The sequence below is a fragment of the Natrix helvetica genome, assembly GCF_964273705.1.
Source record: "Natrix helvetica genome assembly, chromosome: 6".
In the NCBI taxonomy this organism is placed as follows: Eukaryota; Metazoa; Chordata; class Lepidosauria; order Squamata; family Natricidae; genus Natrix; species Natrix helvetica.
In genome coordinates, this window is record NC_138553.1 from 7776921 (window position 1) to 7802741 (window position 25821).

At 45.4% G+C, this 25821-nt stretch overlaps 1 protein-coding gene across 4 annotated transcripts in view; it reads right to left on the bottom strand.

Moving 5' to 3' along the window:
- ABCC9 (ATP binding cassette subfamily C member 9) overlaps positions 1 to 25821 on the bottom strand; it is an 87747-nt gene that overhangs the window by 26382 nt on the left and 35544 nt on the right. For all 4 annotated transcript variants that reach the window (XM_081957773.1, XM_081957771.1, XM_081957774.1 and 1 more), the window contains 12 exons: positions 24296 to 24394; positions 20449 to 20533; positions 18749 to 18829; positions 17200 to 17337; positions 16519 to 16644; positions 14920 to 15016; positions 13401 to 13630; positions 8190 to 8338; positions 7524 to 7593; positions 5358 to 5515; positions 4375 to 4467; positions 1298 to 1400 (listed from right to left, as the gene is read on the bottom strand). In XM_081957773.1, the coding sequence (XP_081813899.1) occupies positions 1298 to 1400; positions 4375 to 4467; positions 5358 to 5515; positions 7524 to 7593; positions 8190 to 8338; positions 13401 to 13630; positions 14920 to 15016; positions 16519 to 16644; positions 17200 to 17337; positions 18749 to 18829; positions 20449 to 20533; positions 24296 to 24394 (1429 nt within the window). The remainder of the gene's footprint in view (positions 1 to 1297; positions 1401 to 4374; positions 4468 to 5357; positions 5516 to 7523; positions 7594 to 8189; positions 8339 to 13400; positions 13631 to 14919; positions 15017 to 16518; positions 16645 to 17199; positions 17338 to 18748; positions 18830 to 20448; positions 20534 to 24295; positions 24395 to 25821) is intronic.

The window sequence follows — 25821 nt, forward strand, 5'->3', positions numbered from 1 at the left end:
TGAGAGCTACCATGACCAGAGTAATAGAAGTTGAGTTTCAATCATGATCTACACAAGTACAGAAATACAGTTTTCGGACAAGGTGGTCAGGGAAATCTCCACTGGGAAGTAGAGATTTATACAATTCTAGAGTACCCATTGTTTTGTTCACAGAGATTATCCCAAATAATAATATGTTTAGCATATTATATGAACTGGGTCACACACACACACAAAAACCCATGTGGAAGTATTCCTTCAGATATTATAAACAAACATGGGAGGTATTTGTAAACATTAATTTGAAACAGGAAGTAAGTCCTGTGAACCAGTTTTCAAGAGAAGAATCTTGGGTCATCCATAGCCAGAGGGATTCCACTGAAAATAATATCTATTCATTGAAGAGAATTCATTCTAGGGTTTCCAGGAGAAGAAGATAGGGAGAACTCGCCAGAATAACAGAGCTGGAAGGGACCTCAGGGGTCTTCTAGTCCAACCTCCTCCTCCAACAGGAGACCCTATACCCGTGATGATGAACCTAGGGCATGCGTGCCACAGCCATTTGTTAGGGCATGTGAGGCAATGCCCTGTTAGCTGACTTCGGCCTTCTTTTGAGGCCATTTTTTGCCCTCTGGAGGCTTCTCTAAAGCCTCCAAAGCGCAAAAAACTAGCCCTACGGGCAAACCGGAAGTTCAGGAACAGATTTCCGGTTTGCTCATAGAACCGTTTTTTGCCCTCCGGAGCCTTCAGCCTGAAGGCCCCTGAAGGCTCCGGAGGGGAAAAACCTGTCCTACGAGCAAACCGGAAGTCACCATTCCCAAACTTCCGGGGTCCCCATAGGCCCATTTCCCCCCCCCGGAGGCTTCAGGGAAACTCCTGAGGCCTCCGGGGGGGGGAGGGAGGCTGTTTTTGCCCTCTGCAAGCTCCTAGAAAGCCTCTTATACCTCTTAACCTAACATTCTGAAGCCAAGCAAATGAAATTATTATCATTTTATTTGGGAAATGTATGCTTTCGAACTGCTAGGTTGGAAGAAGCTGGGACAAGTCACGGGAGCTCACTCCGTTATGCGGCGCTAGGGATTCGAACCGCTGAACTGCCGACCTTCTGATCGACAAGCTCAGCGTCTTAGCCACTGAGCCACCCCTGTCCTTAGAAAAGGAGGTAGGAGACCCTTAATAGAAACTACATTAATCTTTTTGTAGGTGTTTTTGCCAAATGTTGCCCAATGAAAAACCTTTGCCTGGCCTGCTGTATCCAATGAAGCAACTGCTGGATTCCAAGATGTCCAAGTCATGACACTGATGAAGTAATACATACCGTCCTAACCTCCAGCCATCTGTTGGCAGCAGAGAGGAACAAATAGGCGATATTGTTGGTGTCCGTCAGTTCCAGCATCCGTTGTTTAAATCTGGGCTCGTGCCTGCAAAGGGGAAAATCATCCTGATGTTATTTGTGACTTAGTTGTCTGATGCCACCTCTCTACAATAGGCAGAAAGGATGGCAGAATGCCAGGAAGGCGAAATGGAACAGTTGCTGAGCTACTGAAAAATTGTATTTGAGCAAATGTGTGTATAAGAAGTTGCCAAGAAGAGTTTTTAGGAAGCAAGCAGTGATGCTGTACAATGTTGTTGTTTTTTCTTATTATCTACCCATTAGTTAACCTCTACTGCTTCTTCTTATCCTCCGTAATTCAATTTCCAAACAGATTATATATATATATATATATATATATATATATATATATATATATATATATATATATATATATATATATATATATATATATATATATATATATATATATATATATATATATATATATATATATATATATATATATATATATATATATATATATATATATATATATATATATATATATATATATATATATATATATATATATATATATTTGTTTTCATAGATTTTCACGGGTGTAGGTATGCTGGTTTTGTTGTATTCGGGTCTTTTCCCGTGTAAGGTTGAGATTGTCTTTGCAACGTTTCGGCAGGATCTCACCTGCCATCTTCAAGCGTGGGCTTAAAATGTGATCGGAGACAGCAGCTCCAATCACATTTTAAGCCCATGCTTGAAGATGGCGGGTGAGATCCTGCCGAAACATTGCAAAGACAATCTCAACCTTACACGGGAAAAGACCCGAATGCAACAAAACCAGCATATATATATATATATATATATATATATATATATATATATATATATATATATATATATATATATATATATATATATATATATATATATATATATATATATATATATATATAGAGAGAGAGAGAGAGAGAGAGAGAGAGAGAGAGAGAGAGAGATCTATAGATCTATACTAGTCTCCCTTTATTTATTTATCAGTACAAATACAACACTAATATATATTTAAAAAAAGGCAACAGTAAAAATAAAAATATGGTTTTCTGCCTGCATGGTCTTCTGTGATAAGCCGAAGGACAGAAAGAAGGAGTAGTGACCTTCCTCCCATATTTAGTCATACCAGGGTTGTAACACAAATACATATATATATATATATATATATATATATATATATATATATATATATATGTGTGTGTGTGTGTGTGTGTGTGTGTGTGTGTGTGTGTGTGTGTGTGTGTGTGTGTGTGTGTGTGTGTGTGTGTGTGTGTTGTATTTGTACTGATAAATAAATAAAGGGAGACTAGTATAGATCTATTTCGAGCTAATTAGCTCTCATCAGCTAGCCATACCCTTATTGGGATTTGAACCTGGGCTGTATTATATCTTAGGCAGGAGTCTTAGCCACTAAGCCACAGGCTCGCCTCCATATATATATATATACACACACACACATACATACATACACACACACACACACACATACACATACACATACACATACACATTAATAATAGTGTTGAAGGTATTGACTCTTCAGCACCTTATGACCTACAGACCTCAAGGGGGCAGTACAGACAGAGGATTATGATTTTCTTTCATCCCCTCTATCACTCTGCCTGGTTTTTGTCTAGGATACTAATCTGAGTTCTCTTCCTTCTGGCTTTCTTCTCAGGCACAGTGACATGGATCCTTTACTGGTTGACATTCCACATGGTTGGAATTACCAGAACACAACAAATACAGTATAACTTTCCAATACAGGGTCACAAAAGTTTACACTTGATGGATCCCACCAATGATCTCATGCGCTGACCTAGGCATGTCCTCATTAAAAAAAAAAAAGAAATGTCCCAACTCTCACAACTTCATCAAGGATCCCACGACATGCTTACATGACATTCTGAAGGGTTGCTGTGTGTTTGGGGGAAATGTTGCGTCTACATATGAACTCTTGCAAGATATCAGGGTTTTCCCGTGTGACTTCGTAATATGTTACGCTTCTCGTTTTCACAAAGGGAAACCCGAACCCTATTTATCTCATCCAAATTTTGATCCTTTTTAATTTTTAAATTAAAAGAATAATTTTGATGGCATTGCTAATTCTTGGTCCAGTCTATCGTTGTCGTTGCTGGTGCCCTAACATGGGTTGAGAGAGTAGAGAAACAACCCTGTTAAGCACATCATATTTTTCGGAGTATAAGATGCACCTTTTTCCCTCAAAAAAGAGCCTGAAAATCTGGGTGCGTCTTATACAGCATTTTTGGCCTCCTGAAACCCCGCTCCTTTCACAAAAATAGCCATGCAGAGCCTTTAGGAGGTTTTCAGAGTGCTCCCGGGGGCTAGGGAGGGCAGAAATGAGCGAAAAACGGGCCGTTTTTTTAGCCTTCCCCAAAAGGCACAAAGCAGATTCCTGGTCCCAACAAAACTCCTTTTATTAAACGAAGTCAGCAAAGGCTTGGTAAACAGTCTTTCAAAGGTGAATTTATGACCACAGACGTTATCTAGCTTGGAAAGCTGCCATGTAAATATTTTCCAAACTCAGTGCTGTGCAAGGAAAGACTTGGCACAGAGTCTCTAAGATTCACAGACAAAAGTTCTTCATTTGTTTGTTTGTTTGCAAAAGCCCACTCCCCTTTCTCTCCTCTTTTATTTCCTATGGGAGGGGACAATCACCATCTACCTGTGGCTTTACTCCCAAGTTGACCCTGATTTCTTAGTTGTTCTTTTCTTCTGGCAGCTCTGCACATGCACACACTGGGAACAGGCTCCAGCTGTTCTTCTGCCTCACTGCTGTCTGGTTCCAAAGGCAGCCGTAAACTGCCAGATGACCTTGGCCCCACCTCTGCCTCCAATGCAGAGCCCTCATCCGAGCCTCCAGGACTGGCCCATGTTCCTCCCCAATCTCCTCAATGTCTGACTCTGCTGGCAGGCCACAACACATTTAACCTGGTTACTGAATCAACCCATTTCCTGGATTCCCACCCCCCACCCGCGAGCATGCAAACCTGAATGCTCTGATGGTCGTGAGGCCTTCTGCAGTCTCAGAAAAGTGGCAAAGAAGAGGTAACTGAGTGCTGTCATCGAGTTCCTGGAGATCTCTGTTACCAAGAGAAGGAAGATGAGCCAAGAAGAAACCATATTTCACCAGCTAGTAAACCAGAGAGCTCGTTCTCCTTATTAAACGATTGAATCACTTGCTCTCCCTAAACAAAAATGTGACACTCTTTTTGGGTTGTTATGTCAGAGTTTGTTGCATAAATTCAAATCCAGAAAGCACACACAGATAACTGATGCAGCTGGATTCATTAACTTCTTTATATACAGAAGAATAGATGAATAAATGTACAATACCAACAGGTGGTTCTTCCAAGTAAACACAAGGCAGGAGAGTTACAGGCAAGCACAAGCAGCTAGTTTCATTTCAGCAGACAAGCCCAGTCAGACTGCTAAGTTTACTTCTCAGAGTAGCAGACTGCTTAAGTTTCTGTTTCAGTTCTCTGCACAGACTCAGATCTGTTTAAGCTCCCATTGGCTGACTTAGTTGCTATGCCTATTCTTTGGCTGACCTTGTTCCCATGTCTCTCCCAGTCATGAATATTTTAACACATTCTTTGGAAGTTATCCATTAGAAGCCACTTAGCAAAAGGAGCTTAAGATATCAATAGTGAAAGAAGTCACCCATTTTGTTTCAGAAGTTTCTCTTGTTTTTCTCTTTGTGATACTCATTTTTTTTATTTCATGTTTTGTTTGTTTGAATGCGACTACCACAGATTTAAATTATTTTGGACAAAGCCACTTTTTAAAACTAGCCTTGAATGGGATTGAAATTAGCCTTGAACATGGAACTTTATGCCTGCACAACACCCATTCCCGCCACAAACACTTCCCCTGCTGGCGATAACAAACATCAAAATTCTAATGTCATCCATGAATTAAACATTTTCCATCTTTTTTTTAAGAGAGAGAGAGAGAGAAGTGGAAAACTTACTTAGAGGCAACTCTGAAGTATTTCTGGATGAAATAAAATGCTACCGCAAGAGGCAGGAGAGCAAGTAGGAAGTAGCGGGTGGCATAGGAAATCATCCCGACAGCTGATAGACAGAGTAATGTTGAACGAGAGAGGGATTCTACAGTCGGTGGAATGTGCTGCAGCAAACATAAGCAATAAATACGATATCAGACCACAGCCTCCCTAGGGAAAGAGCAGGCAGAGCTGGGTGGTGGGATTAAACATATCATCAGTTTAGAGCAGTGATGGCGAACCTATGGCATGCGTGCCACAGGTGGCACGTGGAGCCATTTGTCAGGGCATGCGAGGCGCTGCTCTGTCAGCTGGCCAGCGCGCATGCGCGTGCTGGCCAGCTGAGTTCACCCTTTTTTAAAGCCATTTTTCGCCCTCCCTAGGCTCCAGAGGCTTTATAGGAGCCTGGGGAGGGCAAAAAGAGCCTCCCCCCTGGGAGGCCCTCCGGAGGCTTCATGAGCTTCCCTGACGCCTTCAAGCGGTCAAAACGACCCTCCGAGCAAACCGGAAGTGACTTCCGGTTTTCTGGGAGGGTCGGTTTGAGGGCTCCGAAGACTTCAGGGACCGTCCGGAGGCTTCCCTGACGCCTCCGGAGGGTGTCCGGGGGGGTGGGGTGGGGGAGGCTGTTTTCACCTTCCCCAGTGTTCTATAAAGCCTCTGGAGCCTGGGGAGGGCAAAAAAAGCATGTAAAATGGGAGGGGGGTCGCGCCTGTAGTGCGCACATGCGCACTGGGGGGGTCGCGCATTGCATTATGGATGCAGAACGCCCGCACACGACCCCCCTGCGCTCCCCCCACTTATGGCACGCGAGCCAAAAAAGATTTGCCTTTGCTGGTTTAGAGTCTTTACGTTGCCGCAAATGACCCAAGTCAAGCCTCTCCTTGAATTCCATTGACTTCCTCTGGCGCCAATTTAGTGCTGACTGTTGGTCGGCTAGATTCTTGTGTATAGGCTTCTGTGCTGCAGCTTAACATATGGTCCTGATCAGGGTGGGATTCAGCTGGTTCGGACTGGTTCAGGTAAGACTCGGTGTCACATGACTGGTCCAACTCATGACAGTACCAGCTCCCATTGTTAGGTGAACCCTGTGCGGTCGATGTGTCCTGCAGTCAAGTGATCGCCATTTTGACTTCCTGACAGCTTCCCCATTGACTTTGCTGGCTTCCAGCTAGCAGTAAAAGTCACCAATCATAAACACGTGACTGCAGGATATCGCAGTGGCCACAACGATGAGGACCTGTGTTAAATTCTTTTGTAACTACGAGCAGTTGCTAAATCACCATATTCTTTTAACAACCCCATATTCCCTTGCCGGGGGGGGGGGGGGGGGATAGAGTATAAGCAACTGAATTGAGCTAGCAAAGTGTTTTAATGGCCGGATGCCTTTCTTGACGCCAATGCGGAGCTTTGTTCAGCAGATATATTCTCATTGTGCCCAGAGAGAGAAACATCTGCCTCTACGTAGGATCGAACTCACAGCCCCCTAATTGTGAGGCAAGAGCTCCTCCTCTAGGCCGCTGCATCACTCCCGTGAGCAGTTGCTGAATGAAGGGTTGTTAAGTGAGGGCTCTCTGTTTTGCAGTATGATCGGCATTGTTTCAAAAATAGTACACAATTCCAACCAGACATGAAACCTGTAAAGTGGTTACAAAACCCATTTCATATATGGAGAACCTATCTAGGCCAGAGTTCCCCAACCTTTTCAGCTTTGTGGGCAGGTAAGGGGCGGGAAGAGGGGATGGTTCTGCAGAGTCGGGCAAGCGTGTGCGCGCACAACTCCATTTGAGCGAGCGCCCACCACTTCCACGACCCAGTTGGTAAAGGCCCAAGGCCCGGTAGTGGCTCACGGCTTGGAGGATATGGACCAGATGTGGTATTCAGCCAGTTCTGTATGGTTCGGGTGAACTGGTAGTGGTGGCTGCAGGAGTCTCCGCCCACCCGCCCTGACATAATGCTTGAGCGCTGCGCATGCGCAGAAAGCGGTACGCATGCGCAAATGAGGCGTGTGTGCTCACATTTGCGAACCGGCACGGAAGGTGAGTGAATCCCACCTCTGATATGGACCCCCTGATCTAGACATGTATAAAATATCCATTTTCCTACTCATCGCATGCAACAACTCAAGGTGCTCACCTGATCAATAATATTTGTATCAGCAGAAAAACGGTTCAGAATCAGCCCCAACGGTGTCGTATCAAAGAATCTGTAAAGGGGGCAATAGTTAGATTGGCATAGAAATGTAATCACATATGATAGATAGATAGATAGATAGATAGATAGATAGATAGATAGATAGATAGATAGATAGATAGATAGATAGATGATAGATGATAGATAGATAGATGATAGATAGATAGACAGACAGACAGACAGACAGACAGACAGATAGACAGATAGACAGATAGACAGATAGACAGATAGACAGATAGACAGATAGACAGATAGACAGATAGACAGATAGATGATAGATAGATAGATAGATGATAGATGATAGATAGATAGATAGATAGATAGATAGATAGATAGATAGATAGATGATAGATAGATAGCTAGATAGCTAGATAGCTAGCTGGATGGATGGATGGATAGATAGATAGATAGATCTTCTCCACTAATCTATCAAATACTATTCTCAGCAAATGAGCAGATGTTTGAAGTCTATCCCCCTAAAGGCCCAGCAGCCCCTGGCCACCAGACACTTCCTCTTTGCTCCTGGGTTCTCCGACTCAAGTTCTGGACCTCAGAAGATCTGTTAAGTGGCTCGTTCGATCCACCCAAAGAGACACGGTGCTCCTGTACCTGATAGGACCGAGGATGATCTTGTTGAGCAGGTCGTGGTAAAGGTTCTTAGCAGCGGTCAGGCCCATCCATTCAACGGTCAAAGACGTGACAAGGCAAAGGACAATGCCCGCCCCACTGAGAATGCTGAACACTGCAACGTGGCATGTCTGTTTCAAAACAAGGGTACAAATTCTATAAATCCTGGGAAGTAATACCATTGCTTTTCATTGTTTTGAAACACCCCATCAACATATTTCCAGATCAGAGGTGGGTTCCAGGGGTGGGTTCCTGCCAGTTCTAACCTCTTCTACAGAAGAGGTTCCACAAATCTACCGTGCCGTTTAGAACCAGTTCCAGTTCCCTCCACCCACACCATGCTTGCCCCACCCGCCGCTCACTGATTGGCTGGCTCACCAATCACCCCGCCTGCCTCTAAGAGTCCTATCTAAACCTTAAAGTCTTAAAGCTGTCAAGTTTGAACACCCCTGGGGTTCTTTTTTCTAAAGGGTTAGGGGTGCAAAGTTCTTGTAACTTAACAGCTTTAAGACTTGCGTGCTTCAATGCCAGAGTTCCTGAGCCAACATGACTGGAGGAGGAATTCTGGGAGTTGAAGTCCACAAGTCTTAAAGCTGTCAAGTTTGAACACCCCTGGGGTTCTTTTTTCTAAAGGTTAGGGGTGCAAGGGTCTTGAAACTTGACAGCTTTAAGACTTGCGTGCTTCAAATGCCAGAGTTTCTGAGCCAACATTTTGGCTGCTAAGCAAGAGCGTTGTTAAGTGACTTTCACCACATTTTACAAGTTGGCCACGCCCACCCAGTCACATGGCTGGCAAGCTACTCCCACCTGGTCACATGGCTGACAAGCCACTCCCACCTGGTCACATGGCTGGCAAGCCACTCCCACAAAGCAGGCGACACCTACAGAAAAGGTTCTAAATTTTTTTGAAACCCACCACTGGGTGGGTTCCTACCGGTTCGGACTGGTTTAGCTGAGTAGGTAGTAACTCAGCCTGCCACACCTCCAAACCGGTTCTATCGGTGGCACCATAGGTGCCACCATCTTGTTTTTTAGTACTGTGCATGCGCGCATTGCGTGCATCAAGCGTGTGTGCGCGCAAAGCAAGCAAGCGCCCGTAGTGCATTGCTGAGCAGTAGCAGCATCCGGAGCCCACCCCGATCCAGATTATCTGGTCGTCATCCTACTGAATAATTTTTGTACCGCGTACATCAGGGGTGGGATCCTACCAGTTTAACAACTGGTTTGCTGAGCGTGCACATGCACAGTTTACAGAGAAAGCACTTTCCGCCATTACTGCTGGGGAGGAAAACAGCTGAGCCGCGTCTCTCAACTGTGCTTCAGAAAAGGGAACATGAGTGAGTATAGCACAAGGCTGGGCCCAAACTGAAAGTCGGAGCGAACTGCTGTTGGTCGGAGCTATCGGTTCACCCGAACTGGTTGAATCTCACTCCTGCGTACATCTAATTACCCAGATTAATTGGATTTTATAGTTCTTTAAAAGAAAAAAAAACGAAAGTTTGCGTTTTTACATGGAATGTAAAATGGAATCGTGATATACAACTAAACTATAAGGACAAAGGTACATAGAGTTATACTTCTGCAATGGGCAATTAGGAACATGGATTCAATGTTCCTGGTGTGCACGGAATGTGCACTTGCAGTAGCAGATCAATTCAGAACTTTCCTAGAAAGAGATGTGGATCACGAGACTGCAGAGTACCGAACTGGATGGGAAGGAGGGAAGTGCTTCTGTAGGAGAAAGAGGTGGCAGGATCTGGGGGGAGGAGTTAAAAGAGGGATCAGCCTAGAACCCCTATGTAGTCATAAGTGGATTAAGTCTAACCCCCCTTAAACTTCAGGGACCATCATCTAACTTTAAGCAGCTGTTATTCTTAGTTGAGAAGATTCTCGTACAGAGGTGTTTTTAAGCAATACATCCATTGAATTGGACTTTCATGTGCAGATCTAGTCTTTCACCCCTAATCGTTTCAGGGTAATTATACCTTCGCATGTCTCAGGATATATCTACTAAAGTTATAGTTCAGTTTGGCAAGATTCTGTCCATTAGATGTAAGTAAATAACAGATTGAACCTGATGGGATTTTACTGTCTCATCACTGGATTTGGGCCAGTGGGGAAATTCAATTTTTTTTTACTACCAGTTCGGTGAGCATGGCAAGGGAAGGATGCTGCAAAACCCACATTCCCTCCCCACTCCAGGGCAAGGATACGTAAAATCCTCATTCCCTCCCCACCCCACTAACCTGCTTTCCAGTTCCATTCTCCTGTTTAGGGCAACAGAAGAAGCCCCAGCCAATCAACTGGGATGCCGATCAGCTGGGACTCGGGAGGCAGAGAATAGATGGGGGCGGGGCCAGACAGAGGTGGTATTTGCCGGTTCTCTAAACTACTCAAAATTTCCTCTACCGGTTCTCCAGAACCTGTCAGAACTTGCTGAATTTCACCCCTGGTTTGGGCTCTGGTTTATGAAGAAATCAGAATTTTAAAAAACCTTGAATGAATGAATGAATCTGAATTTTTATTTGCTGTGATCTGAGAAACCCCCAAAGAACCCCAAAATTGTTCCATTATCTAAGAGGCTGCCACAAAGAAGAGGGGGGGGGGGTGTCAACCTTTTCTCCAAAGAACTTGAACTCAGAACAAGACGCAACGGATGGAAACTAATCAAGGAGAGAAGCAACCTAGAACTAAGGAGAAGCTTCCTGACAGTGGGAATACTTAATCAGTATTAAAAAAAACAATCCCAAAAAACCCAACACCATTCTTAGTTCAAGTCCCAGGCCTTAAACTCTCTTTTCACACCAGGCTAAACAGATGCTCCAATGGGGATTTGAAATTCTTGTGATTGGTGAATGAGATCACACACAGGATCCTGAGTTCATTTCTGAGAACATTGTGACTAAGCTGTGAGAAGTTTCCAGGAGCAGACAAAAAGAAAAGAGAGAGAGACAGAGAGAGACAGAGACAGAGACAGAGAGAGAGAGAGAGAGAGAGAGAGATTAATTGATTGATTTCCTTGAATCTATACAGAATGTCCCTGTCAGGATTTCTTGATCGCCATATAAGGGATAAGTTTATTTATTTATTTGATTTCATCTCGGCAAACGACTCTGGGCAGCTCACAATTAATCTTAGGACGCGGGGAGCTATTTAACACCGAGCGCTTATTACAGTTTTTCTTTTTCGGCCCCTGAAGGATTATCCGGAGATATTTATAACCGAGGAATCTTGTCTAATTTAAAACCGAGGAAAGTTTATTCAATACGACTTTCCGCGTGGCTGGATGCAGTGGAGACAGGCTTTGGCTGCGGTCTGCAGAGTTTAATTCTAAAGTTTGCCATTTGTTATGAAACTGACGTGAACAGAGGAACGAGACTAAATAGATGAAAAGGTGACGTTCGGTTTTCAGTAAATGTTAAATTAGGTAACATCTGCTCGAAGTCACTTCTCGTAACTTCATGGACATTCCATGTGGTTTCCTTGGCAACCGATGAAAGCGGCTGATGGATTTATATCCCTCGTTTATTATGATTATTTTCGCAAATAACTCAAGATGGCAGACATATCCAACACGCCTTCCTCCTCCTTTTTCCCCCCCCTCACAGCACCATAATGCAATGCATGCATGGATTTTTGACGATTGCAGCATTTCAGAGATGTGTGATCGCAATTTACGACCTTTCCAGATGGCTTCCAACAAGCAAGGTCAGTGTGGGAAGCTGGATTCACGCAATGACCGTGTGATTCACTTAACAACCGGAGTGATTCACTTAACCAACACGTCACTAACACTGATGATGTTACCCAGTTTGGTTCATGAAACATCTGCAAGAAACCAACCAAGCTCAGAGACCACCAAGGACCTTTCAAAAACAGTCATACAATTGAGCACAACTCACAACCAGGGGTGGGATTCTACCGGTTCTGACTGGTTTCGCCAAACCGACCGCGCCTGCACTATACTCACCTATATTCCCTTTTCTGAAGTCCAGCTGATCGGCGGGGCAGAGCTGTTTTGCACTGGGGCTTCCGTAGAAGGAAAGTTTGCAAGCGCACTGCGCGCGCAAAGCGTGCGCTCTCCAAACCGGTTGTTCAACCGGTAGGAGCCCACTCTTGCTCACAACAACCCCCTTGCTTAGCAACACAAATTCTGATCCCAGCTGTGGTCATAAGTCAAGGACTGCCCATTGTCACTACATTATTTTGTTTGTCTACTTGAGCCTCTATTATGAGTTATACTGTAGAGAAGTTTTTCTTATCTGACAATGATTTACGGCGCATGCCTCTTAACACGTTTCTTAATACATCACACATTCCAGAGACTTTTTGATCTTCTGTTCGTCTGCCAAGAAGGTGGGTGACAATTGCTCTTGCCAAAATGTAACAATTAGATAGATTTGTTTTATTTTATTTTTCATATTAAAGTTCGTTTTTAATTAGAACATGTTATCGGTTTTTACTTCTTATCAAGAGATATGCTAACAAGGAGGGGCGACAGTCCACACCTCAATCGAAGGTGGAAGGGAAACTTTCCATTCCTTCTCACCCATAAGCTTCCCCCTACACACTGCACAGGAAACTCTACACCGACTCTCTAGAACAAGATTGTTCTAGAATGGGATGAGGTTGTTCTTCTAGACCAGTGGTCTAGAAGAACGACCCATAAATTAAATGATCTTTTTCGGTGGAACTTTTTCAGCTTGCCCTCTTTTCCATTGTTCTAGCCCTTGGTAAGGAGTTGAATTCACTCACCAGCCTGTCTTGTTCCAGCCTTTGGTTTTTAATTAAATTAAGATTGCTCTAGCAACATGATGGCATACTTATGGCACGGGTGCTAGAGGTGGCATGCAGAGCCCTCTCTGCTGGCATCTCCCCAGGTCAGAACTCCACAGAGTTTCTTTCGTGAGTTCCTGTTTCCCAGCAAATGACGGAACAGAAGCTCACAAAAGGAAAAGATCTTATCTCTTGCCACGCTGCTGACATTGGGATGCCCTGCCTCCCACTAGCCAGCTGGTCTTTGGGTCTCTGCTATGCATGCATGCATGTCCACGCATGCGCCACGCATGTCCAGGCATGCAATGCACACCTTTGCACACGCACAGCTTTCAGTTTGGGCATGCACACGCAGTTCGGGTGCTTGGAGTCTAAAAGGTTCGTCCTCCCTGCTCTAGCCACGAAGCATTCCCCTACCTTTTCGGAGCAGAGCGTTTGGGTCTGATTCGTCGATGTCCACTGAGCCAGCCAAAAGTCAATCGCCACAATGACCGAGTGTTTCAAGAGTTTGGAGAAGATCATCAAGGAGAGGAGAAGAAAGCCACCTGAAGTGAGATAGAGCCAACAAGTCTTCCAGGGCATCTTCGTCCTGAGTGGCATTGCCGCGGACATGTTGTCATCTTCTTCCTCTTCCTCCTCCTCCTCCTCTGAAACGTTACAGGGATCACCAAGTCAGTCAACCTGGATAATTTATTATCTCTCACAAGATCAGCAGAGATCTAGGGAGATTCTAGGTAGTGACGGAGATGCAAATAGGGCCTCAGGCAGTGGTGGGATTCAGCCGGTTCGGGCCGGTTGGGTAAACTGGTTGTTAAATTGCTGGCTGGCCCTACCCCTTCCTGCCCTGCTCCTTCCTGCCCTGCCCCTTCCAGGAGTCCCCATACGCCCCGTTTTGGCTCCCAGGTAAGTGCAGGGAGGCCTACTAGGCCCAAAACAGGATGTCAGGGGAACCCCCCCCCCACGCCCCGTTTTTGCTCCCAGAGGGATGCAGGAGGCCTGTCACATCCCTGGCCACTCCCACCATGTCCATGCCCACCCAGCCAGTCATTAAAGCAGAGAACCAGTTGTTAAATTATGTGAATCCTTCCACTGGTCTCATGTCCCAACATTGCACCACCAGATTCTAGTAACAAAGCAGCAATAGGCACCGACAAGATGTTTGATTTTTAAGGTGAGTATCAGGCACCAGCCAAGTTTTGCCAGATGCCAGTCTGCCATGCACAATACAAGAGAAAGGAGGGAGCTGAGGGGAGGCAAGGGTTTGGGATGAGGGGAGTTGAAACTACACATCGCGCCGTCCCAGGAGAGCTGCCAGCTGGTCCAGGATCATATCATAGAATGCAACACCCTCCAGCCCGCCAAGCCAGGGACAATTTGTTTGAATGTAATTGGACAAGGGGAGGTATCCAGTTGGCAAATTAGATCACCAGCATCCTAAGCCTTAAGGAGAGAGGGGACCTACATCCTACTTTCCTGTGGCCACTTATCTTCACATTTTAGCCTTTTAACTGTTGAAGAAATACCACTTACTAGAAAGTCATTCGTAGAAAACATGTACAAGACTTACAAGGCTTCATGTTTCTTACGTCAGTGTTGACCTCGCGCATAGGGGGAGTGCCAGAAACTGGAAGAGCAGTTCCCCGGTGCGCATGCACATGCCGGGAAGCTGAGCTTCTGGTTTCTGTCATGTACATGCATGCTGGTCAACTTGTATTCTGATTTCCAGCACTCCTGGGTGCGCAAAGACGAGCTGGCCAGTGCGCATGTGTACAACGGAACCCGGAAGAGCAACGGGTGACGGCTGGCGTGCTTGGAGAGATGGCCCTGCGTGCCACTTCCGGCACATGTGCCGTAGGTTCACCATCACAGACTTAAGTGTATGTTCGTGCATAAATACCTTTTTTAAACAAACCAGACAAAATAACACCAGCATTACCTTCGTCCTCATCCTCCAGTTGTGTTTTTGATTCTCTTGGGTACATAGCTCTCCGGAGAGTTTTCCTTTCCAGAGTAGTTTGATCAGCTTCCATATTCTGCATAGGGACATTAAAAATTTAATACGAAGACTTTTTAAAACAGACCATCATTTTAACCTGAGGTGTGGGTTGGGTTTATCCCCAAGGAATCCTCTGTTGTCCTCTCAAATCTTCTCAAAATGGATGGGGAGATCTAACTCCTATTTTGTTTCTACTCCAGACTTTGCAACTCTACTATATTTTACTCTTTGTTTTCTTTATGTACACTGAGAGCATACAGACAAATTCCTTGTGTGTGTCCAATCAAACTTGGCTAATAAAGAATTCTATTCTATTCCATTCCATCTCATTCTCTATTCTATTCTATTCTATTCTATTCTATTCTATTCTATTCTATTCCATCCCATCCCATCCCATCCCATCCCATTCTCTATTCTATTCTATTCTATTCTATTCTATTCCATTCCATTCCATTCCATTCTATTCTCTATTCTATTCTATTCTATTCTATTCTATTCTATTCTATTCCATCCCATTCTCTATTCCATCCCATCCCATCCCATTCCATCCCATTCTCTATTCTATTCTATTCTAATGTGGGAGGTCTCCCTCTTCCTCTTTAATACCACTTTATAATGCCTTGTTAAGACCACACTTGGGATACTGCATTCAGTTTTGGTCACCACGATGTAAAAAAGATGCTGGGACTGTAGAAAGAGTGCAGAGAAGAGCAACAAAGAGGATTAGGGGACTGGAGGCTAAAACATATGAAGAACGGTTGCAGGAACTGGGTATGTCTAGTTTAATGAAAAGAAGGACTAGGGGAGACATGATAGCAGTCTTACAATATTTCAGGGGCTGTGACAAAGAAGTGGCAGTCAACCTGTTCTCCAAGGCACCTGAAGGCAGGACAAGATAAAATGGATGGAAACTAATCAAGGAGAGAAGCAACCTGGAATTAAGGAAAAACTTCCTGACAGTGATGACAATGGGACAGTGCCATCAGAAATTTTGGGACCTTCATCACTGGAGGCTTTCCAGAAGAGCCTGGACTGTCACTTATCTGAAATGGTCTAGGGCAGGAGTGTCCAAACTTGGGAACTTTAAGACTTGTGGGGCTGGGGAATTCTGGGAGTTGATGTCCATAAGTCTTAAAGTTCCCAAGTTTGGACACCCCTGGTCTAGGGTCTCCTGCTTGAGCAGGGGGCTGAACTAGAAGACCTCCAAGGTCCCTTCCAGCTATATTCTGATTGAAATTGAGTTAAAGATCTGAAGAAGAAGATGCCCAGCCAAGGGAGCAAAGAGATTGTATGCATTCTGACAAAGTAGTGCTCTTCTATTATACAGTAACAGAAATGTACAACTTTACAGCTCGCATGTACTTCAGTCAACATTGGTAGACTTGAATTTGCTGCTTGGCGTGGGCACTGCAACTTTCACAGGTCGTTAGAGATAAAAACAAGAGACTTCCAACAAATGCGATTTGGGTAGGAACGTCACCAAATATCAACATGGTATGGATCAAACCAGACCTTCATTTCCCCGTGCTTCATATTTACCTTTTCCAATTCCTGGTCTTGACGATTCATGAGAGTTTTCCAGTGGTCGTACAGCTCCACATCTTTAGTCTGGATGTCCTTCAGGGTCCCTTCTCGAAGAACAGTGCCGTCTTTCATGGCAATGATCTAAGAATTAAAAAGGAATCAAGAAGCTGATAGAAGAGAGTGTTTGCAACTGAGCTACAAACGTTCTCTTCTATTGATACCACATGTGGGTTGCAGGAGGTTAGCACCCACCCCTCTCCTAGAAGAATGCAATACCCTAGGAAATATTAAAAAGGCAGAATATTATATTTCCCTTGATGAGAAAAGAAGAAACATGTTTTTTAAAGACAAAGCAGCTTTCTGCAGCTGCCTGCTGCCCCGTTTCACCTCCAGGGTGATGGGATTAAGACATGGCCCTCAGGACATGATAGGATTAGCCCTCTACCCATCTTCACCGCATGGCACCTGGGAAGATTACATCACCCAGCAAAGCTCAACCAAGCCTGGGACTCAGGACAGCCTATAGAGTGGCCCCTACATGACCCCATGGGAGTCTGACAACCAATCAGAAGACAAGATCAAATTCAAAAGCCCAAAGAGGGTATACAACTCAGGTACTTTCAACATGTCTGCCTGTCTATCTGTCTGTCTCTATCTGTCTGTCTGTCTGTCGCTCTATCCATCCATCCATCTTACCCAGTCAGCATGTGGCAAATACTGTAGTTTATGAGTCACTAAGACGAGTGTCCTTTTGTCATCTTTCAGGAACTTCAGGATACCTTCTTGCATTAAGTGGTCACTGAGGTGAATGTCCAAGGCAGAAAACGGGTCATCCTGGGATTCCGCGTAAGAAATTAACAGAAGGTTATAAAAAGAGAGATTCTATCGTATTGTCTCCAGTTATCACTACCTTATTTCTGCAACACATAGACCAGCCTTTGCATGAATAATTTTCAATATCTTAGTGCTGATGGGCGGGGGGGGGGGGGATAGAAAATTATTACAGGTCTCTTTCTGCAACATTCTTGTGCGTTTTTAAGGGAATCAAGTGGTCCATTAAGTCAGGGGTGTCCAAACTTGGGAACTTTAAGACTTGTGGACTTCAACTCCCAGAATTCCCCAGCCAGCATGGCTGGCTGGGGAATTCTGGGAGTTGAAGTCCACAAGTCTTAAAGTTCCCAAGTTTGGACACCCCTGCATTAAGTGAATTCCTCTTACCCCATTGACTTTGTGGCAGGCTGTTTGAGAAGTCTCCAAATGGCAATCACATAAACCTGGGATGCTGCAACCGTTACAAATACATGCCAGTCACTTAGCACCGGAGTTTGGATCATGTGGCTATGTGGACGCTGCATTCATTGTAAATGTGAGGACCGGTTGTAGGCCACTCTTTTCAGCGCCGTTGTATCTTCATATAGTTCACTAAACAAATGTGTTCTGACCCAGCTCCCCAAACACAACAAACCCTTTGAAGTTAACTCAAAGATTCATTTATTAGGAATGCTGGCAGCCTTGACAAAAAGTTTCTCTCTCACCGCAGGCTAACAAGTCCGGATGGACAGAAGATGAGTAGTGGTCTGCCACATCTACTCATGTCCGCCCCCTGCCTTTTATCCCCAGAGCTAGGGTAGGCCTTCGCTAGCAGCGGTGGCTCTTCCTTCCCAAGGACCGGCCCATAGATTTCCACTGCTCTCCTCTCCTCTGCCTTCTGCGCATCCACACGTCAGACACTGGACCCAGCTGCTCCTCCTCTTCCTCATCTGCCACCTCCAGACCTAGGGTCTGTTGACTCTCCATCTGAGGGCTGATGGACGGGCCAGGCTCCGCCTCTGCCTCTCTCTCTGCCAGCTCCACTCCCTCTTCCCCCTCGGAGCTCTCAGCTTGCCTTGATGCTGACCCTGATTCCCACACTGCCTCCTCTTCCTTTGATTTGGCTGGTAGCACAACAAAATGCTTGTAAGTTGAGGATAAAGTTGACAATAAAGTTGAGGAATTCATGCCTATCTTCAAACCATCCTCCAATTGCTTCCAATGAACAGGGTGAAAATGTAAATCTAGATCAGTTGTTTCTAAACCTTGGCAATTTTAAGACCCTGGGTGGCTGGGGAATTCTGGGAGTTGAAGTCCACACGTCTTCAAGTTGCCAAGGTTGGGAAACACTGATCTAAAGCATTTTGGATGAAATCTAGATTCTTCCTTCTCCTGGTTTGAAAGTGCCTTCTGCCTCTCTTAAGTTTTCACTTACCAGGAAGACGAGGTTGGTGTTTTGGTAGAGCGCTCGAGCAACGCAGATGCGTTGCCGTTGACCTCCACTCAAGTTAATTCCCTAAAGGGTATTTAAAAAAACATAATTCTCAGTCGGCTGCCCAAACCTTGCAGCATTTTTAACTGACGAGCCCTTGAGAAAAATAACAGCTATTTAAAAAACCATCCTAAAGCTAAACTTCTTCCCAAATTTATATGACATTGGTTTATTCCAGGGGTGTCCAAACTTGGGAACTTTAAGACTTGTGGACTTCAACTCCCAGAATTCCCCAGCTAGCCATGCTGGCTGGGGAATTCTGGGAGTTGAAGTCCACAAGTCTTAAAGTTCCCAAGTTTGGACACCCCTGGTTTATTCTATCTCAATGCTGTTGGCTACCAAACCTAAAGCGTGAACAGTTTAAAAGAAGACAAAGAAGATCTTGGCATATAAGGAGGGATCGTTGTTTAGTTGTTGCGTCCAACTCTTTTTGAACCTTGGACCACAGCCAGCCCGGCCCCCCTGTCATTCCACTGTCTCCCAGAGTTTGCCCAAATTCACATTCATTGTGTCGATGACACTATCTAACCATCTCATTCTCTGCTGTCCTCTTTCTTCTTTTGCTTTGCATCTTTCCCAACATCGGGGCTTTTTCCAAGGAATCCTCTCTTCTCCTTTGTTGGCCAGAGTATTTGAGCTTCAGCTTCAGTATCTGTCCTTCCAAACAACACCTTCCAGGTGTCAACAGTCTGACTAGTGAACCCCCCAAAAAGGAAATACTCTCGGGAGCTTTGAATTTGCAAAAGTAAAACTTTATTGGATACGCCATTTTGGTACTGGAGAATCAAAACCAGTTCTGGTTTCCCTGCGCAAAGCCTTGCTTAGTTAAACAATACTTTCCCTTTCTCCACACCCCTGGGTGATCACGCTGTCCAATTATGAGATGTCCCTTTGTTATGGGAACAGTCCGTCTCTTTCTCAAGCACCTGCGGTGGTGACCTTGATGGTTGCAGGCTTTCATGGCCCAAGCACACATTCTCAGCATTCCTTTTCCCCCTTCTCTTCCCCCAGTTCATTGGCAAGTTGAAAAGAGTTAAGTTTGAAAGAAGCAAAATGGTGCCGTCTTGACACAGGGTTGATTTCCTTAAAGTTTGACTGATTGGATTTCCTTGCAGTCCAGGGGACACTCTAGAGCAGAGGTGTCAAACTCGATTTCATTGAGGGCCGCATCAGGGTTGTGTTTGACCTTGGGTGTGTGTGTGTGTGGCCGGGGTGGGTATGCTCAGCTTGACATGACTTGTGCCAGGGTGCTTGTCATGGCCCGAGCATTCTGCCAGTGAAAACAGGCTTCTGAGCTCCGTTTTCAGCTGCAATGGCCTCCTGCAACTCTCTGCAAGTGAAAACGGAGCTCAGGAGGGCCATGCGCGGCTCTCCTGAGCTCCATTTTCACTGGCAGAGGCACTGTGCGCCAGTCCTTTGCTGTTTCCACAGTGGCCCCACGGGCCAGATCTAAGTACCCTGCAGGCTGGATCCAGCCCACGGGCCTTGAGTTTGACATCCCTGCTCTAGAGTCTTCTCCAGCACCATAATTGGAAAGCATCAATTCTTCAGCCTTCCTTATGGTCCAACTCTCACAGCCACACGTAGCTTGATCAATAGAGGCGATACGCGCTTGGTCTCCCAATAATGCAGCAGTGTCTTACCCTTTCTCCAATTTCTGTCTGATCTCCAAACGGCAACAGATCAATATCGGGTTGTAGAGAACACGCATCAGTCACTGCTTTGTACCTGTTGAAGAAATATTAGAAACAAAGCATGAGGTCCAGAGAAGACTGAAGGGTTTTAAAACTGTTGTGGCCTGCCAGCGGAGCTGGAGGCAGAGTCAGACAGTGAAGAGGTTGGGGAGGAACATGGGCCAGTCCTGGAGTCTGGGGAAGGCTCTGATGAGGGCTCTGCGTCAGAGGCAGAGATGGGGCCAGGGCCGTATGCCAGTTATCAGCAGCCTTCGAAGTTGGAGATCAGTGGGGCAGAAGAACACTGGAGCCTGTTCCCAATGTGCGCATGCGCAGGGCTGCCAGAAGAAGGGAACAGTTAAGGAACTAGGGACGACTCGGGAGTAGAGGCACAGGTGGACGGTGAATGGCCCCTCCCATAGGGAATAAAGAGGAGCCAAAGGGGAGTGGAGTTTGCAGGAGACAATCAGTTTGCTTCATTAGTGTGAAGATTTGTTCATGACTCTCGGAGACTCCTTGCCAAGTATTTTCTTGTACAACATTGCGCTTGGAAGATACTGGCCTGGCAGCTCCCCAAGCCTGAGAAGGTCTGTGATTGTTTGCTCACATTTGCCAATCGGTAGCAAAGGTAAGTTGATTTCACCCTTGCTACAGACCTCTCACATCCTGGACATAAATTGTTTCACACCAGAACAACTAGACACAAGAACAGTTTTTCCCCCCAAATGTCATCGCTCTGCTTAACAACTAATTCCCACAACACTGTCAAATAATTTCCTAAGACTGTATTACTATTCTTCTTCTCTTCCTTTCTAGTATCCATCTCTCCCCACTTATGACTATAACCATGTTGCTTGTATCTTTCAATTTATATTGTTTTCATTAGTTTCCTAATATGATTTGATATCTTATTAGTAACCTTGACTATCACTAAGTGTTGTATCTTTTTATTCTTGAGGAATGTATTTTATTCTCCTTGTGTACACTGAGAGCATCTGCACCAAAGACAAATTCCTTCTGTGTCTGATCACACTTGGCCAATAAAGAATTCTATTCTATTCTATATTAACCCACTCTTACTATTTTCCTCTCAGAAACGATACCGATGTTTTCCCACTTCATTATTTCCTTTTTTGGAAAATGCTTTCTAGGATCAGAGAACGTGGGGAGGGGAGGGAACAAGAGCATTTGACAGTGTCTGCAAACAGGGAAAGATTATCTTAAACGCATTGCCTCACCACTTCACATCGTAGGAGGCCAAGCCAGGGGAATGTATGGTACTTTAGAGAAAATTTACAGGAAAGGATGGGACTTACTTACTGACTGACTTATACAATAGCAGAGTTGGAAGGGACCTTGGCGTCTTCTAGTCCAACCCCCTGCCTAGGCAGGAAATATTGCTTCAGACAAATGGCTATCCAACATCTTCTTAAAGACTTCTAGTATTGGGGCATTCACAACTTCTGGAGGCAAATTCTGTTCCACTGATTAATTGTTCTAACTGTCAGGAAATGTCTCCTCAGTTCTAAGTTGCTTTTCTCCTTGATTAGTTTCCACCCATTGCTTCTTTTCCTACCCTCAGGTGCTTTGGAGAATAGTTTGACTCCTTCTTCTTTGTGGCAGCCCCTGAGATATTGGAAGACTGCTATCATGTCTCCCTTAGTCCTTCTTTTCATTCAACTAGACACACGCAATTCCTGCAACCGTTCTTCATATGTTTTAGCATGAAGTTTAGTACTTGTATGATGATTTGTCCTTGTCTGGATGCCCTGCATCCCATCTCGTAAAGATGAAAAGAAAGAAAACATTGAATGAAGGCACCCGGTATTCTTGGTAACTTTATCCCTGCAGATTTCGTGGCTTCGAGATGAAAAGGTAGTCTTATGGTCCACTTCCCACCGCAATTGAGGACAAAATTTCTGTCGCTAGGCGAGGCATTGGTTAACTGAGATTTGCCCCGTTTTTACCACCTTTCTTTCCACAGTGGTTAAGGGAATCAAAGCGGCGGATAAGTTAGTAACACGGTTGTTAAGGGAATCTGGCTTCCCCTTCTGACTTTGCTTGTCAGAAGTAGACACAAAAGGGGATCGCGTGGCCCTGGGACACTGCAACCGTCATAAATATGAGTCAGTTGCCCAGCATCTGAATTTTGATCATGTAACTCTGGGGATGCTGCATGTGAAAAATGGTCGTAAGTCACATTTTTTCAGTGCCGTTGCAACATTGAACGGTCACTAAGTGCTAACTGTTTTAAGTTGAGGACTATGTGTAATCCGGAGGGGGGTGCACGATGGCTCAGTGGTTAAAGATGCTGAGCTTGTCAGCTGGAGAAACCCCTGAGCTCTGGGCAACGGGATAAGTTCCCATTACTTGCCCCAGCTCCTGGACTCCTAGCAATTTGAAAGCATGCAAAAGGCAAGGATCAGTTTGGTGAGAAGGCAACAGCGTTCCATGAGCCTTTGTTGTTTAGTCATGCTGGCCACACGATCGTGAAAATTGTCATCAGATGTCTTGTGGCCTGCCAGCATCCAGCAGAGCCGGTGGCAGACTCAGACAGTGAGGAGGTTGGGGAGGAACATGGGCCAGTCTTGGAGTCTGGAGAAGGCTCTGATGAGGGCTCTGCATCAGAGGCAGAAATGAGGCCGTCAGCTGCCTTCAGAATCGGATATCAGTAGGGCAGAAGAACAGCTGGAGCCTGTTCCCAGTGTGCACATCGCAGAGCTGCCAGAGGAAGAGAACAACTAAGGAACAAGAGATGACTTGAGAGTAAAGGCACAGTGGACGGCAGTGACGTGCGGTGAGGTTTGTGGCTGGTGAGGCTGGTGACATCATCAGGAAGGCGGGGAATGGGGCCACGTGTGCAGGAAGCTGAGGCAGCCTCAGCCTCCTGCACACGTGGTCCCATTCCCCGCCTTCCTGAGTCAACCTGAAGGGGACTGTGGAATGCGAGCCGGCGGAGCGCGCTCCGCGGTCCCCTTCATGTTGACTCAGGAAGGCAGGGAATCGGACTACATGTGCCTTTTCCCTTTTCCCTTTTTTTTCTTTTAATGATGAGAGCGGTGAGGCTCTGCCTCCCCTGCCTCCCCTGACTACACGTCCCTGGTGGACGGTAAATGGCCCCTCCCATAGGGAATAAAGAGGACCGAAAGCGGAGTGGAGTTTGCAGGAAACAATTAGTTCGCTTAATTAGTGTGAAGATTTGTTCATGACTCTCAGAGACTCCTTGCCAAGTATTTTCTTGTACAACGTTGAGTTTGGAAGATATTAGCCTGGCAGCTCTCCAAACCTGATAAGGTCTGTGGTTGTAAATTCACTCTTGAGAGACTGTTTGCCGGGACTTTGCTGGATGTGAATGAGAGGAATTCACATTAGCTTTAGAGGTGGGTTGCTAATTTTTTTTACTACCAGTTCAGGTGCGCACATCCAGGCAGATGGGTGGAGCCTCCCACCACCACTACTACTGGTTTGCCAGATCCGGGCTGAACCGGCAGCAGGCCACCTCTGATTAGTATAATAAAAAGGGGTTTTGTCAGGACTGCTTCATGATTTTGTTAAGCCTAGGTCAGAACACAACGCTGGCTCCCTCAGCCAAGAAACAGAGATGAGAGTTGGACACGATTGACTGGAAAACATTTACCTGTACTTTGCTTAATGATCCAAATTGGACTGGAATTTCTATTCTTAAACAAGGCAGTTTTTAAGCAAAACATTGTGTGGCTGTGCCAGTTAGCCATGGCAAGTCACAGCTGAACCTAGAAAAAGCTCAGGAATTCTGTAGCTTCTGGTGGTTAGAAAGAGACAGGTGTGACATCTTTACCTCTGTTTATTAAAAGAACTCCCAAAAGTGATGTTTTCTTCCACCGTCGCATTCAAGAGCCAGGGTTTCTGAGCTGCGTAAGCCACTGAAAACCGATTCCTAGTGGAAAGGGGGAATTTAGATGCATTAGACTCGGGGCAGTGGATAGGGAATAGCTCCCTATAGATTTTAACAAGGGTGCATTCAAACGAGGAAGACGCAGACACAAAAACTCATAAAAGAAATTAGCGGTTAAAACCAGGTTTAAGGGGAAAGGAGAAGAGTTAGGTTAGAAGAACACCCAGTCTCTATTTTATCTTCTTTTTTTCATGACATAGTCCTTGCGCGAAAAGGTATATTCATATCCCATGAATTCACATTTATCTCTAAGTCGGGAGAGTTGGCATGCAAAGAGGAGACAAGTTCATCTCAAGGGTGCTTTTCCAAAAGGCAACTGGACTTCCTTGGGCATTTTTTCCCCCTTGAAAACATTTTGCTTTGCATCCTAAAAGCTTCTTTCGTTATGCTACAAATACAAAATATAAGCAGCGGAAATGGGAAAGGATGATGGAGATCTTACAAACCAGGGGTGGGTTCCGGCCACCATTACTACCGATTCGGTAGTAAAAACCTTTGTGCGCGTGCACTGGCTTCTCTCGTGTTCACACCAGATTGCGCTCCACACGCATGCGCATTAAGAAACGAATAAAAATTACATTTTAAAATTAAGATTGGTCTGCGCATGTGCAGAACAGAAAATCAAGATGGCGCCGCTGATCATAGAACCGCTACAGTCATGTGTCCGCCAGAGTTACTACCTATTCGGCCAAAACGGACTGAATAGTTAGGAACCCACCTCTGTTATAAATATATATTTGTGGGTCAGTGGTGGGATTCAAACATCTTTACTACCTGTTCTGTGGGCGTGGCTTGGTGGGCGCGGCAGGGGAAGGATACTGCAAAATCCCCATTCCCTCCCGATCAGCTGGGACCCAGGAGGCAGAGAATAGAAGGGGGCAGGGCCAAGTGATAATAAAGTTATTCTATTCTATTCTATTCTATTCTATTCTATTCCATCCCACATTAGAAATTCCATTATGAGGATTTAAAATGCCCCAAGTCATTTGCCCCAAAGATTGGGAACCAGGGATGGGCTGCTGGCGGTTCGCCGGAGTTTGGGAGAACCTCTAGTTAAGATTCTGTGCAGTTCTGAGAGCATCCAAATCCCACTCCTGGCTGGCCCCGCCCACCCCACCAGGAGCCTTCACGCAGCCCGTTTGGGATGCAGGTAAGTGCAGAACATACATGGAAGCTCAAGGAGGGTGAAAAACGGGGCTACCAGAGGTCCGGGAAGCCCGGAAACGAGCCCATTTCTGGCCTCCAGAGGGCCTCTGGTGCCTGGCGAAGCCGTTTTCAACCTCCCGGAGATTCAAGGAAAGCCGGGAAGTCAAACACCACCACCACCACCCGCTGTGGTGCAGGAAGCTGACTAGGCCACGCCCACCAAGACCATGCCCACCCAGCGACCGGGCAGAGAACCCCGCCCC